The sequence below is a fragment of the Oncorhynchus keta genome, unplaced genomic scaffold (assembly GCF_023373465.1).
Source record: "Oncorhynchus keta strain PuntledgeMale-10-30-2019 unplaced genomic scaffold, Oket_V2 Un_contig_3378_pilon_pilon, whole genome shotgun sequence".
NCBI lineage: Eukaryota > Metazoa > Chordata > Actinopteri > Salmoniformes > Salmonidae > Oncorhynchus > Oncorhynchus keta.
This window is the reverse complement of record NW_026287223.1, coordinates 379,683-396,313: the sequence shown is the minus strand read 5'-3', so window position 1 is coordinate 396,313 and position 16,631 is coordinate 379,683. Positions and strand designations below refer to the sequence as shown.

Genomic DNA, 16,631 nt, shown 5'->3' with positions numbered 1-16,631 from the left:
TTTTGTATGTTTCTTATTTTTATTCTACATTTGTTGAAGTGAAGGTGCATCTTTGTCCGACAGGGGGCAGTCAACTACACCACCGGTCTGAAATCTGCTTTATCGACCCAGACAGAAGAACAAGTCGCTGTTTGACCAGCTGTTGTATGAAAACAGCTGGGCGATCAGGGCGAGAAGAGATAAACAACCATTACAACGAAACACACATTTTTCATACACCAAAAGGTACAGTACACGTTTCCTTACAAATGCAATCACACGGGTTTAATTCATGACTGTAAGGTTCAGTGTCAACTAGTTTGTGGCGTCTATTTTCGTTTGTAAGCGGTGGACTGGTTGGCTAAGCTAACTGGCTGGCTAAGCTACCGTTGCTAGCTAGCACAACTTGGCACACGTTGGCTAACAACAGCAACTGGTTTTCGCTGCTTGCATGCATTTATCAATTGATTCAGACATCATTGCATGTAGTTAAACTGGCTGTAGATATAGTAGTTCTGCTTGGACATAGATGTATAACGTAGACTAACACCGAATGTTTATTTATACCCTGTTTTATAACCGGCTAGCTAACAGTTACCTCTCACAGTTAGCTGGTGAGGCTAACTCGAACCCGTTGACTTGGTATTTTCGTTGCGCTAACTTCTACTAGCAAATAGCCAACTGTTAATCTGTTGTTAGCTAGTTAAAGCAGTGAAACTGCGATGCACAACACTAACGATACTAAGTAAATGTATTTCTATGTGTGTCTGGATAACAGCCAGACTAGTTATGGTTGATATATGTTTGAATTCGTGCAGTATATTTGGTCAGCTTGTAGCTTGCTAGCTAAACCTCGGGCCTTGTTAGTTAGCATAAATCTCGACAGCATCCATTCAAATTGGGATTTAAACCCCCATCTCTGCTACCGCGCATTGTGCACGCTGGTTACTGATCCCTTTTCTCATCGTAACCAGTTCTTGTTATTTATCTCACGTTTTGACTACTGTTAAGTAAGACTCTTGAATTCTGACAATAACGAACGAAAGAAAGGGAGTGGTTGGTTTCAAATCAAGTCGTAGTTATCAATTATTTGAACTGTCTCCTTCGATCTGCCATTGCTGGCTACCACAACTGAACGTAGACGAGCTCGGACAGAATGACAGACAAAGATCAGATTAGCCACACTGCACTTCGGACTTATCTTGGGAAATAAATGCACTGTCACAAGTGATTTAATCATTTATCTACTAATATATATATATATATATAAGTGCATTGAATGATTTTTAAGAAAATGGTTGAACAGCTTTTAGTTAAATGGCAAAGTTACAATTTTATATCAAACATGATGTGCAACAACATAATTAATAGATTTACTTTATTCGAATCAATTAAAATGTAACGTTTTGATATAATCTAAATTATGATATAATCTAAATGAATGATTTGAGACACATTTCCTTATTGTGGGTCTATTCCTCACTGTACTGTTTTGCTTGAACAATTTTTTTTTTAAAGAAACCAACTGTTATTGTGTGTCTAGTCCTTTGTCTCCTTTGTCAAAGTAAATCCAAAGTGAGTATACCAAATGGCACCCTATTCCCTATATAGTGCTCGAATGTTGATGTAAGCCCTGGTCAAAAGTAGTGCACTATGTAGGGAATAGGGTGCCATTCGGGATGAACCCCAGAGTTGTGGTGATCGGGAACCCTGCTGGTGGTAACTAGCAGAGGGGTTGTCAGAATATTTTGGGAGGACCACGATTTCCTTTGTGGGAGATGACCGCCACCCAGTGGTCCAACATGTAAATAACACACAGCGAAACTGTAGGTGACATGAGTAAGACAGCATTGGGCTGCATCCCAAAGAGCACCCTTTTTAGTACACAATGTTTTACCAGAACCCATACTCCTATACTATGGTCAAAAGTAGTGTACTATACATGGAATAGGGTGCCAACCCTGGTCAAAAGTAGTGTACTATACATGGAATAGGGTGCTAACCCTGGTCTAAAGTAGTGTACTATACATGGAATAGGGTGCCAACCCTGGTCAAAAGTAGTGTACTATACATGGAATAGGGTGCTAACCCTGGTCAAAAGTAGTGTACTATATATGGAATAGGGTGCCAACCCTGGTCAAAAGTAGGGTGCTAACCCTGGTCTAAAGTAGTGTACTATACATGGAATAGGGTGCTAACCCTGGTCTAAAGTAGTGTACTATATATGGAATAGGGTGCTAACCCTGGTCTAAAGTAGTGTACTATACATGGAATAGGGTGCTAACCCTGGTCAAAAGTAGTGTACTATACATGGAATAGGGTGCTAACCCTGGTCTAAAGTAGTGCACTAAATAAGGAATAGGGTGCCAACCCTGGTCAAAAGTAGTGCACTAAATAAGGAATAGGGTGCCCGTACTATATATGGAATAGGGGCCATTTTGGAGGCTGATTTATTGCAGTTGCACTGTCTGCAACACTGGGTTTATTAGTTCAGCTAATCTACCAGCTTATCAAGGCTTATTGGATTGATGATTAGTTAATTAGTAGAATCAGGTGTGTTCGAGCTGGACTCGGGAAGAAGGAAGAGAAGCCTGCTTCCTTGTCTGTTTTGTGGAATTAACCAATGAGGCCTGATAATGAGGCCTGATAATGAGGCCTGATAATGAGGCCTGATAATGAGGCCTGATAATGAGGCCTGATAATGAGGCCTGATAAGAATAATACATGTGTTGCACATAGGTTAATATTGTTATCGGGCCTTATTGGTTATTTACACCATAATAACCTGTGTGTTGCTTTTTATTGATGTGTTATTTATATAAGCAATACTGTCGCCTACAACATTGAGTGTTGTTCATGTAACGGATGTGAAACGGCTAGCTTAGTTAGCGGTGGTGCGCGCTAAATAGCGTTTCAATCGGTTACGTCACTGAGACCTTGAAGTAGTAGTTCCCCTTGCTCTGCAAGGGCCGCGGCTTTTGTGGAGCGATGGGTAGCGATGCTTCGTGGGTGACTGTTGTCGATGTGTGCAGAGGGTCCCTGGTTCGCGCCCGGTATGGGTGAGGGGACGGTTTAAAATTATACTGTTACATTCACAAACCCTGGTCCTGATCGGACAATGACCCCAAGCATACTTCCAAAGTTATGGCTTAGGGACAACAAAGTCATGGTATTGGAGTGGTCATCACAAAGCCCTGACCTCAATCCCATAGAAAATTTGTGGGAAGAACTGACAAAATACGTGCGACCAAGGAGGCCTACAATCCTGACTCAGTTACACCAGCTCTGTCAGGAGGAATGGGCCAAAATTCACCCAACTTATTGTGGGAAGCTTGTGGAAGGCTCCCCGCAACGTTTGACCCAAGTTAAACAATTTAAAGGCAATGCTACCAAATACTAATTGAGTGTATGTAAACTTCTGACCCACTGGGAATGTGATGAAAGAAATAAAAGCTGAAATAAATAATTTGCTTCACTATTATTCTGACATTTCACATTCTTAAAATAAAGTTGTGACCCTAACTGACCTAAGACAGGGCATTTTTACTTGGATTAAATGTCAGGAATTGTGAAAACCCGAGTTTAAATGTAGTTGGCTGAGGTGTATGTAAACTTCTGACTTCAACTGTAGCTGGGATCTAGCATCTTTACGGCTACATCTCTACGGTATGTAGGCTAGCTGGGATCTAGCATCTCTACAGTATGTAGGCTAGCTGGGATCTAGCATCTCTACAGTATGTAGGCTAGCTGGGATCTAGCATCTCTACGGTATGTAGGCTAGCTGGGATCTAGCATCTCTACGGTATGTAGGCTAGCTGGGATCTAGCATCTCTACAGTATGTAGGCTAGCTGGGATCTAGCATCTCTACGGTATGTAGGCTAGCTGGGATCTAGCATCTCTACGGTATGTAGGCTAGCTGGGATCTAGCATCTCTACGGTATGTAGGCTAGCTGGGATCTAGCATCTCTACAGTATGTAGGCTAGCTGGGATCTAGCATCTCTACAGTATGTAGGCTAGCTGGGATCTAGCATCTCTACAGTATGTAGGCTAGCTGGGATCTAGCATCTCTACAGTATTTAGGCTAGCTGGGATCTAGCATCTCTACGGTATGTAGGCTAGCTGGGATCTAGCGTCTCTACGGTATGTAGGCTAGCTGGGATCTAGTGTGTCTACGGTATGTAGGCTAGCTGGGATCTAGCGTCTCTACGGTATGTAGGCTAGCTGGGATCTAGCGTCTCTACGGTATGTAGGCTAGCTGGGATCTAGCGTCTCTACGGTATGTAGGCTAGCTGGGATCTAGCGTCTCTACGGTATGTAGGCTAGCTGGGATCTAGCGTCTCTACGGTATGTGGGCTAGCTGTGATCTAGTGTGTCTACGGTATGTAGGCTAGCTGGGATCTAGCGTCTCTACGGTATGTGGGCTAGCTGGGATCTAGCGTCTCTACGGTATGTGGGCTAGCTGGGATCTAGTGTGTCTACAGTATGTAGGCTAGCTGGGATCTAGCGTCTCTACGGTATGTAGGCTAGCTGGGATCTAGCGTCTCTACGGTATGTAGGCTAGCTGGGATCTAGCGTGTCTACGGTATGTAGGCTAGCTGGGATCTAGCGTGTCTACGGTATGTAGGCTAGCTGGGATCTAGCGTGTCTACGGTATGTAGGCTAGCTGGGATCTAGCGTCTCTACGGTATGTAGGCTAGCTGGGATCTAGCGTCTCTACGGTATGTAGGCTAGCTGGGATCTAGCGTCTCTACGGTATGTAGCTCTAGGTTTTATCAATCAAGTCAGACAGCCTATGGCCCAAGCCTGTGTTCTAAAAGCCCTCCTGCCCCGTTAAGCCCCTCCTGCCCCGTTAAGCCCCTCCTGCCCCGTTAAGCCCCTCCTGCCCCGTTAAGCCCCTCCTGCCCCGTTAAGCCCCTCCTGCCCCGTTAAGCCCCTCCTGCCCCGTTAAGCCCCTCCTGCCCCGTTAAGCCCCTCATGCCCCGTTAAGCCCCTCCTGCCCCGTTAAGCCCCCTGCCCCGTTAAGCCCCTCCTGCCCCGTTAAGCCCCTCCTGCCCCGTTAAGCCCCTCCTGCCCCGTTAAGCCCCTCCTGCCCTGTTAACCCCCTCCTGCCCCGTTAACCCCCTCCTGCCCCGATTCTAATGAGGAGTGACTGTTTCTCTGTCAAGGCTTCCCCTGTGTGAGCAGGCAGGATGGCAGGGGCGGAGGTCTACGGCCCCGTTAACCCGTCCTGCAAGATCATGACCTTCAGGCCCACCGTGGAGGAGTTCAGAGACTTCAACCGGTACCTGGCCCACATGGAGGCCCAGGGGGCGCACCGTGCTGGCCTCGCCAAGGTGGGTGTGTCTGAGAGTAGGACTGGGAGTGTGTTTGGTGTGTGTCTGTTCAGGAAAGATGAGAGAACAAACTATGTGTGTGTGTGCTTGTCTGAGTGTACCTCTCCTCTACCTGTCTCCAGGTGATAAACCCCCCTCCTCTCTCTCCTCTACCTGTCTCCAGGTGATAACCCCTCCTCCTCTCTCTCCTCTACCTGTCTCCAGGTGATAAACCCCCCTCCTCTCTCTCCTCTACCTGTCTCCAGGTGATAAACCCCCCTCCTCTAACCCTCCTCTACCTATCTCCAGGTGATAACCCCTCCTCCTCTCTCCCCTACCTGTCTCCAGGTGATAACCCCCTCCTCCCTCTCCTCTACCTGTCTCTAGGTGATAACCCCCCTCCTCTCTGTCAAGGCTCTCCTGTCTCAGGCAGGATGATAACCCCCTTAACCCCTCCTGCAAGATCATGACCTGTCTCCAGGGGATAACCCCCTCCTCTCTCTCCTCTACCTGTCTCCAGGGATAACCCCCCTCCCTCTCCCTCTACCTGTCTCCAGGTGATAACCCCCCTCCTCTCTCTCCTCTACCTGTCTCCAGGTGATAACCCCCTCCTCTCTCTCATCTACCTGTCTCCAGGTGATAACCCCCCTCCTCTCTCTCTCTACCTGTCTCCAGGTGATAAACCCCCCTCCTCTCTCTCCTCTACCTGTCTCCAGGTGATAACCCCTCCTCCTCTCTCTCCTCTACCTGTCTCCAGGTGATAACCCCCCTCCTCTCTCTCCTCTACCTGTCTCCAGGTGATAACCCTCCTCTCTCTCCTCTACCTGTCTCCAGGTGATAACCCTCCTCCCTCTCCTCTACCTGTCACCAGGTGATAACCCTCCTCCCTCTCCTCTACCTGTCTCCAGGTGATAACCCTCCTCTCTCTCCTCTACCTGTCTCCAGGTGATAACCCTCCTCCTCTCTCTCCTCTACCTGTCTCCAGGTGATAACCCTCCTCTCTCTCTCCTCTACCTGTCTCCAGGTGATAACCCCCCCTCTCCTCTACCTGTCTCCAGGTGATAACCCTCCTCTCTCTCCTCTACCTGTCTCCAGGTTGATAACCCTCCTCCCTCTCCTCTACCTGTCTCCAGGTGATAACCCCCCCTCTCTCCTCTACCTGTCTCCAGGTGATTCCTCCTAAGGGCTGGCGTCCTCGGTGTAGCTATGATGATATTGATGACCTGGTGATCCACGCCCCTATCCAGCAGATGGTTGCTGGCCAGTCAGGCCTGTTCACTCAGTTCAACATCCAGAAGAAACCGCTCAGCGTCAAGGAGTTCAGACGCCTCGCCAACAGTGACAAGTCAGTAACTATAAACACACACACACACACACACACACACACACACACACACACACACACACACACACACACACACACACACACACACACACACACACACACACACACACACACGAGACGCCTCGCCAACAGTGACAAGTCAGTAACTATATACACACACACACACACACACACACACACACACACACACACACACACACACACACACACACACACACACACACACACACACACACACACACACACACAGGTGTTCAGACGCCTCGCCAACAGTGACAAGTCAGTAACTATAAACACAGTAGTTATAACATAGATCTTCTACCTCTCCAGATACTGTACTCCCTCTACCTGAACTATAATGTGTTATATTTAGTATAGGAGTTATAACATAGATCTTCTACCTTTCCAGATATTGTACTCCCCGCTACCTGAACTATAATGTGTTATATTTAGTATAGTAGTTATAACATAGATCTTCTACCTCTCCAGATACTGTACTCCCTCTACCTGAACTATGTGTTATATTTAGTATAGTAGTTATAACATAGATCTTCTACCTCTCCAGATACTGTACTCCCTCTACCTGAACTATGTGTTATATTTAGTATAGTAGTTATAACATAGATCTTCTACCTCTCCAGATACTGTACTCCCTCTACCTGAACTATAATGTGTTATATTTAGTAGTTATAACATAGATCTTCTACCTCTCCAGATACTGTACTCCCTCTACCTGAACTATAATGTGTTATATTTAGTATAGTATTTATAACATAGATCTTCTACCTCTCCAGATACTGTACTCCCTCTACCTGAACTATAATGTGTTATATTTAGTAGTTATAACATAGATCTTCTACCTCTCCAGATATTGTACTCCCTCTACCTGAACTATAATGTGTTATATTTAGTATAGTAGTTATAACATAGATCTTCTACCTCTCCAGATACTGTACTCCCTCTACCTGAACTATAATGTGTTATATTTAGTATAGTAGTTATAACATAGATCTTCTACCTCTCCAGATACTGTACTCCCTCTACCTGAACTATAATGTGTTATATTTAGTATAGTAGTTATAACATAGATCTTCTACCTCTCCAGATACTGTACTCCCTCTACCTGAACTATAATGTGTTATATTTAGTATAGTAGTTATAACATAGATCTTCTACCTCTCCAGATACTGTACTCCCTCTACCTGAACTATAATGTGTTATATTTAGTATAGTAGTTATAACATAGATCTTCTACCTCTCCAGATACTGTACTCCCCTCTACCTGAACTATAATGTGTTATATTTAGTAGTTATAACATAGATCTTCTACCTCTCCAGATACTGTACTCCTTCTACCTGAACTATAATGTGTTATATTTAGTATAGTAGTTATAACATAGATCTTCTACCTCTCCAGATACTGTACTCCCTCTACCTGAACTATGTGTTATATTTAGTATAGTAGTTATAACATAGATCTTCTACCTCTCCAGATACTGTACTCCCTCTACCTGAACTATAATGTGTTATATTTAGTATAGTAGTTATAACATAGATCTTCTACCTCTCCAGATACTGTACTCCCTCTACCTGAACTATAATGTGTTATATTTAGTATAGTAGTTATAACATAGATCTTCTACCTCTCCAGATACTGTACTCCCTCTACCTGAACTATAATGTGTTATATTTAGTAGTTATAACATAGATCTTCTACCTCTCCAGATACTGTACTCCTTCTACCTGAACTATAATGTGTTATATTTAGTATAGTAGTTATAACATAGATCTTCTACCTCTCCAGATACTGTACTCTCTCTACCTGAACTATAATGTGTTATATTTAGTATTTATAACATAGATCTTCTACCTCTCCAGATACTGTACTCCCCTCTACCTGAACTATAATGTGTTATATTTAGTATAGTATTTATAACATAGATCTTCTACCTCTCCAGATACTGTACTCCCTCTACCTGAACTATAATGTGTTATATTTAGTATTTATAACATAGATCTTCTACCTCTCCAGATATTGTACTCCCTCTACCTGAACTATAATGTGTTATATTTAGTATTTATAACATAGATCTTCTACCTCTCCAGATATTGTACTCCCTCTACCTGAACTATAATGTGTTATATTTAGTAGTTATAACATAGATCTTCTACCTCTCCAGATACTGTACTCCCTCTACCTGAACTATAATGTGTTATATTTAGTAGTTATAACAGATCTTCTACCTCTCCAGATACTGTACTCCCTCTACCTGAACTATAATGTGTTATATTTAGTATTTATAACATAGATCTTCTACCTCTCCAGATACTGTACTCCCTCTACCTGAACTATAATGTGTTATATTTAGTATAGTAGTTATAACATAGATCTTCTACCTCTCCAGATACTGTACTCCCTCTACCTGAACTGTAATGTGTTATATTTAGTATAGTAGTTATAACATAGATCTTCTACCTCTCCAGATACTGTACTCTCTCTACCTGAACTATAATGTGTTATATTTAGTATAGTAGTTATAACATAGATCTTCTACCTCTCCAGATACTGTACTCCCTCTACCTGAACTATAATGTGTTATATTTAGTAGTTATAACATAGATCTTCTACCTCCAGATACTGTACTCCCTCTACCTGAACTATAATGTGTTATATTTAGTAGTTATAACATAGATCTTCTACCTCTCCAGATATTGTACTCCCTCTACCTGAACTATAATGTGTTATATTTAGTATAGTAGTTATAACATAGATCTTCTACCTCTCCAGATACTGTACTCCCTCTACCTGAACTATGTGTTATATTTAGTATAGTAGTTATAACATAGATCTTCTACCTCTCCAGATACTGTACTCTCTCTACCTGAACTATAATGTGTTATATTTAGTATAGTAGTTATAACATAGATATTCTACCTCTCCAGATACTGTACTCCCTCTACCTGAACTATAATGTGTTATATTTAGTATAGTAGTTATAACATAGATATTCTACCTCTCCAGATACTGTACTCCTCTACCTGAACTATAATGTGTTATATTTAGTATAGTAGTTATAACATAGATCTTCTACCTCTCCAGATACTGTACTCCCTCTACCTGAACTATAATGTGTTATATTTAGTATAGTAGTTATAACATAGATCTTCTACCTCTCCAGATACTGTACTCCCCTCTACCTGAACTATAATGTGTTATATTTAGTATAGTAGTTATAACATAGATCTTCTACCTCTCCAGATACTGTACTCTCTCTACCTGAACTATAATGTGTTATATTTAGTATAGTATTTATAACATAGATCTTCTACCTCTCCAGATACTGTACTCCCCTCTACCTGAACTATAATGTGTTATATTTAGTATAGTAGTTATAACATAGATCTTCTACCTCTCCAGATACTGTACTCTCTCTACCTGAACTATAATGTGTTATATTTAGTATAGTAGTTATAACATAGATCTTCTACCTCTCCAGATACTGTACTCCCTCTACCTGAACTATGTGTTATATTTAGTAGTTATAACATAGATCTTCTACCTCTCCAGATATTGTACTCCCTCTACCTGAACTATAATGTGTTATATTTAGTAGTTATAACATAGATCTTCTACCTCTCCAGATACTGTACTCCCCCCTACCTGAACTATAATGTGTTATATTAAGTATAGTATTTATAACATAGATCTTCTACCTCTAGATACTGTACTCCCTCTACCTGAACTATAATGTGTTATATTTAGTATTTATAACATAGATCTTCTACCTCTCCAGATACTGTACTCCCTCTACCTGAACTATAATGTGTTATATTTAGTAGTTATAACATAGATCTTCTACCTCTCCAGATACTGTACTCCCTCTACCTGAACTATAATGTGTTATATTTAGTAGTTATAACATAGATATTCTACCTCTCAGATACTGTACTCCCTCTACCTGAACTATAATGTGTTATATTAAGTATAGTAGTTATAACATAGATCTTCTACCTCTCCAGATACTGTACTCCCCTACCTGAACTATAATGTGTTATATTAAGTATAGTATTTATAACATAGATCTTCTACCTCTAGATACTGTACTCCCTCTACCTGAACTATAATGTGTTATATTTAGTATTTATAACATAGATCTTCTACCTCTCCAGATACTGTACTCCCTCTACCTGAACTATAATGTGTTATATTTAGTATAGTATTTATAACATAGATCTTCTACCTCTCCAGATATTGTACTCCCTCTACCTGAACTATAATGTGTTATATTTAGTATAGTATTTATAACATAGATCTTCTACCTCTCCAGATACTGTACTCCCTCTACCTGAACTATGTGTTATATTTAGTATTTATAACATAGATCTTCTACCTTTCCAGATATTGTACTCCCTCTACCTGAACTATAATGTGTTATATTTAGTATTTATAACATAGATCTTCTACCTTTCCAGATACTGTACTCCCTCTACCTGAACTATAATGTGTTATATTTAGTATAGTATTTATAACATAGATCTTCTACCTCTCCAGATACTGTACTCTCTCTACCTGAACTATAATGTGTTATATTTAGTATAGTATTTATAACATAGATCTTCTACCTCTCCAGATACTGTACTCCCTCTACCTGAACTATAATGTGTTATATTTAGTATTTATAACATAGATCTTCTACCTCTCCAGATACTGTACTCCCTCTACCTGAACTATAATGTGTTATATTTAGTATTTATAACATAGATCTTCTACCTCTCCAGATACTGTACTCCCTCTACCTGAACTATAATGTGTTATATTTAGTAGTTATATTTAGTAGTTATAACATAGATCTTCTACCTCTCCAGATATTGTACTCTCTCTACCTGAACTATAATGTGTTATATTTAGTAGTTATAACATAGATCTTCTACCTCTCCAGATATTGTACTCCCGCTACCTGAACTATAATGTGTTATATTTAGTATAGTATTTATAACATAGATCTTCTACCTCTCCAGATACTGTACTCCCTCTACCTGAACTATAATGTGTTATATTTAGTATAGTAGTTATAACATAGATCTTCTACCTCTCCAGATATTGTACTCTCTCTACCTGAACTATAATGTGTTATATTTAGTATAGTATTTATAACATAGATCTTCTACCTCTCCAGATACTGTACTCCCTCTACCTGAACTATAATGTGTTATATTTAGTAGTTATAACAGATCTTCTACCTCTCCAGATATTGTACTCTCTCTACCTGAACTATAATGTGTTATATTTAGTATAGTATTTATAACATAGATCTTCTACCTCTCCAGATACTGTACTCCCCTCTACCTGAACTATAATGTGTTATATTTAGTATTTATAACATAGATCTTCTACCTCTCCAGATACTGTACTCCCTCTACCTGAACTATAATGTGTTATATTTAGTATAGTATTTATAACATAGATCTTCTACCTCTCCAGATACTGTACTCCCTCTACCTGAACTATAATGTGTTATATTTAGTATAGTATTTATAACATAGATCTTCTACCTCTCCAGATACTGTACTCCCTCTACCTGAACTATAATGTGTTATATTTAGTATAGTAGTTATAACATAGATCTTCTACCTCTCCAGATATTGTACTCTCTCTACCTGAACTATAATGTGTTATATTTAGTATAGTATTTATAACATAGATCTTCTACCTCTCCAGATACTGTACTCCCTCTACCTGAACTATAATGTGTTATATTTAGTAGTTATAACATAGATCTTCTACCTCTCAGATATTGTACTCTCTACCTGAACTATAATGTGTTATATTTAGTATAGTATTTATAACATAGATCTTCTACCTCTCCAGATACTGTACTCCCTCTACCTGAACTATAATGTGTTATATTTAGTATTTATAACATAGATCTTCTACCTCTCCAGATACTGTACTCCTCTACCTGAACTATAATGTGTTATATTTAGTATTTATAACATAGATCTTCTACCTCTCCAGATACTGTACTCCCTCTACCTGAACTATAATGTGTTATATTTAGTATTTATAACATAGATCTTCTACCTCTCCAGATACTGTACTCTCTCTACCTGAACTATAATGTGTTATATTTAGTATTTATAACATAGATCTTCTACCTCCAGATACTGTACTCTCTACCTGAACTATAATGTGTTATATTTAGTATAGTAGTTATAACATAGATCTTCTACCTCTCCAGATACTGTACTCTCTCTACCTGAACTATAATGTGTTATATTTAGTATTTATAACATAGATCTTCTACCTCTCCAGATACTGTACTCCCTCTACCTGAACTATAATGTGTTATATTTAGTATTTCTTACATAGATCTTCTACCTCTCCAGATACTGTACTCTCTCTACCTGAACTATAATGTGTTATATTTAGTAGTTATAACATAGATCTTCTACCTCTCCAGATACTGTACTCTCTCTACCTGAACTATAATGTGTTATATTTAGTAGTTATAACATAGATCTTCTACCTCCAGATACTGTACTCCCTCTACCTGAACTATAATGTGTTATATTTAGTATTTATAACATAGATCTTCTACCTCTCCAGATACTGTACTCCCTCTACCTGAACTATAATGTGTTATATTTAGTATTTATAACATAGATCTTCTACCTCCAGATACTGTACTCCCTCTACCTGAACTATAATGTGTTATATTTAGTATTTATAACATAGATCTTCTACCTCTCCAGATACTGTACTCCCTCTACCTGAACTATAATGTGTTATATTTAGTATTTATAACATAGATCTTCTACCTCTCCAGATACTGTACTCTCTCTACCTGAACTATAATGTGTTATATTTAGTAGTTATAACATAGATCTTCTACCTACTCTCCAGATACTGTACTCTCTCTACCTGAACTATAATGTGTTATATTTAGTATAGTATTTATAACATAGATCTTCTACCTCTCCAGATACTGTACTCCCTCTACCTGAACTATAATGTGTTATATTTAGTATAGTATTTATAACATAGATCTTCTACCTCTCCAGATACTGTACTCTCTCTACCTGAACTATAATGTGTTATATTTAGTATAGTAGTTATAACATAGATCTTCTACCTCTCCAGATATTGTACTCCCTCTACCTGAACTATAATGTGTTATATTTAGTATAGTATTTATAACATAGATCTTCTACCTCTCCAGATACTGTACTCTCTCTACCTGAACTATAATGTGTTATATTTAGTATAGTATTTATAACATAGATCTTCTACCTCTCCAGATACTGTACTCCCTCTACCTGAACTATAATGTGTTATATTTAGTATAGTATTTATAACATAGATCTTCTACCTTTCCAGATACTGTACTCCCTCTACCTGAACTATAATGTGTTATATTTAGTATAGTATTTATAACATAGATCTTCTACCTTTCCAGATATTGTACTCTCTCTACCTGAACTATAATGTGTTATATTTAGTATAGTATTTATAACATAGATCTTCTACCTCTCCAGATACTGTACTCCCTCTACCTGAACTATAATGTGTTATATTTAGTATAGGAGTTATAACATAGATCTTCTACCTTTCCAGATATTGTACTCCCCGCTACCTGAACTATGAGGACCTGGAGAGGAAGTACTGGAAGAACCTGACCTTCGTATCTCCCATATATGGAGCTGACGTCCCCGGGAGCCTCTATGACGAGGTAGATGTCTCAGGACTCATAGAATATCAGTCTCTCTCTCCTCTCTCTGTCACTCATCACCGATCATCAGGATCTCTGTCATTTCACTCCCGGTATATTCCTTTCTAGTCATCCCAACCTCTCCTCTGTCCTGGTGAAGTATAGAGGAGGGGAATATCTGACACCTCAACTCTATCTTGTTGTTTCTCTCCCTTCTGTCTCATCTAATCTCTCTCCTCCTCTCGCCTCCTCTCTCCCTTCTGTCTCATCTAATTCCTCCCCTCTCCTCCTCTCTCCCACCCTCTCCTCTCTCCCTTTTGTCTCTCCTCTAATTCCCTCTCTCCCCCCTCTCCTCCTCTCTCCCTTCTCTCATCTAATTCCCTCTCTCTCCTCCTCTCTCTCCTCTCTACCCCCCTCTCCTCCTCTCCTCTCTCCTCCTCTCTCTCCTCTCTACTCCCCCCTCCTCCTCTCTCTCCCTTCTCTCATCTAATTCCCTCTCTCCCCCTCCCTCCTCTCTCCCCTTCTCTCATCTAATTCCCTCTCTCCCCCTCTCCTCCTCTCTCCCTTCTGTCTTTCATCTAATTCTCTCCTCCTCTCTCTCCTTCTCTCCCCCTCCTCCTCCTCTCTCTCCTCTCTCTCCTCTCTCCCCCTCCTCCTCTCTCTCTCCTCTCTCTCCTTCTCTCCCCCTCCTCCTCTCTCTCCTCTCTACCCCCCTCTCCTCCTCTCCCCCTCCTCCTCTCTCCCTTCTGTCTCATCTAATCTCTCTCCTCCTCTCGCCTCCTCTCTCCCTTCTGTCTCATCTAATTCCTCCCCCTCTCCTCCTCTCTCCCACCCTCTCCTCTCTCCCTTCTCTCATCTAATTCCCTCTCTCTCCTCCTCTCTCTCCTCTACCCTGCTCTCCTCCTTCCTCTCTCTCCTCTCTCCCCTCTCCTCCTCTCCTCTCTCTCCTCTACCCCCTCTCTCCTCTCCTCTCTCCCTCTCTCTACTCCCCCTCCTCCTCTCTCTCCTCTCTCCTTCTCTCATCTAATTCCCTCTCCCCCCTCCCTCCTCTCTCCCCTTCTCTCATCTAATTCCCTCTCTCCTCCTCTCTACCCCCTCTCTCTCCCCTCTCTCCTCCTCTCTCTCTCTCTACCCCCTCTCCTTCTCTCTCCTCTCTACCCCCTCTCTCTCTCTTCTCCTCTCTACCCCTCTCTCTCCTCTCTCTCCTCTCTACCCCTCTCTCCTCTCTACCCCCCTCCCTTCTCTCCCCCTCCTCCTCTCTCCCTTCTGTCTCATCTAATTCTCTCCTCCTCTCTCTTGTAGGGTATAGAGGAGTGGAACATCGGCCACCTCAACTCCATCCTGGATGTGATAGAAGAGGACTGTGGTGTTTCTATCCAGGGGTGAACACACCCTACCTGTACTTCGGCATGTGGAAGACCAGCTTCTCCTGGCACACTGAAGACATGGACCTTTATAGCATCAACTACCTGCACTTTGGAGAGCCCAAGTCCTGGTAGGGGGATACTGTTATTTACTAGCATGGTGTGTCTCAGGCAAACTGAGAGGTGGGGTTAGAGGGAGAGATGGGTAGGAAGGGAGAGGGGATTACTTCTTTATTCCTCCCTCGTAAGTCTCTCCCTCTTTCCACCTTCCTCTCTCCCTCTTTCCACCTCCCTCTCCACCTTCCTCTCTCCCTCTTTCCACCTCCCTCTCTCCCTCTTTCCACCTCCCTCTCTCCCTCTTTCCACCTCTCTCTCTCTCTCCCTCATTCCACCTCTCCCTCTCTCTCCCTCATTCCACCTCTCCCTCTCTCTCCCTCGTTCCACCTCTCCCTCTTTCTACCTCCCTCTCTCCCTCTTTCTACCTCCCTCTCTCCCTCTTTCCACCTCCCTCTCTCCCTCTTTCCACCTCCCTCTTTCCACCTCCCTCTCTCCCTCTTTCCCTCCCTCTCTCCCTTTCCACCTCCCTTTTTCCACCTCCCTCTCTCCCTCTTTCCACCTCCCTCTCTCCACCTCCCTCTCTCCCTCTTTCCACCTCCCTCTCTCCACCTCCCTCTCTCCCTCTTTCCACCTCCCTCTCTCCCTCTTTCCCACCTCCCTCTTTCCCTCCCTCTCTCCCTTTCCACCTCCCTTTTTCCACCTCCCTCTCTCCCTCTTTCCACCTCCCTCTCTCCCTCTTTCCACCTCCCTCTCTCCCTCTTTCCATCTCCCTCTCCCTCTTTCCATCTCCCTCTCTCCCTCTTTCCCTCCCTCTCTGCCTTTCCACCTCCCTTTTTCCACCTCCCTTTTTCCACCTCCCTTTT

The 16,631-nt window shown here is 41.8% G+C and overlaps 1 protein-coding gene across 1 annotated transcript; it reads left to right on the top strand.

The window, feature by feature from the left end:
• Nucleotides 1-69: 69 nt before the first annotated feature.
• LOC127923947 (lysine-specific demethylase 4C-like) lies at nt 70-15,839 on the top strand. The gene is made up of 5 exons (XM_052508254.1): nt 70-225; nt 5,147-5,314; nt 6,463-6,638; nt 14,254-14,368; nt 15,650-15,839. Exons 2-5 carry the CDS (start codon nt 5,171-5,173, stop codon nt 15,731-15,733), a joined length of 519 nt encoding a protein of 172 aa, XP_052364214.1. The 5' UTR covers nt 70-225; nt 5,147-5,170; the 3' UTR covers nt 15,734-15,839.
• Nucleotides 15,840-16,631: the final 792 nt, after the last annotated feature.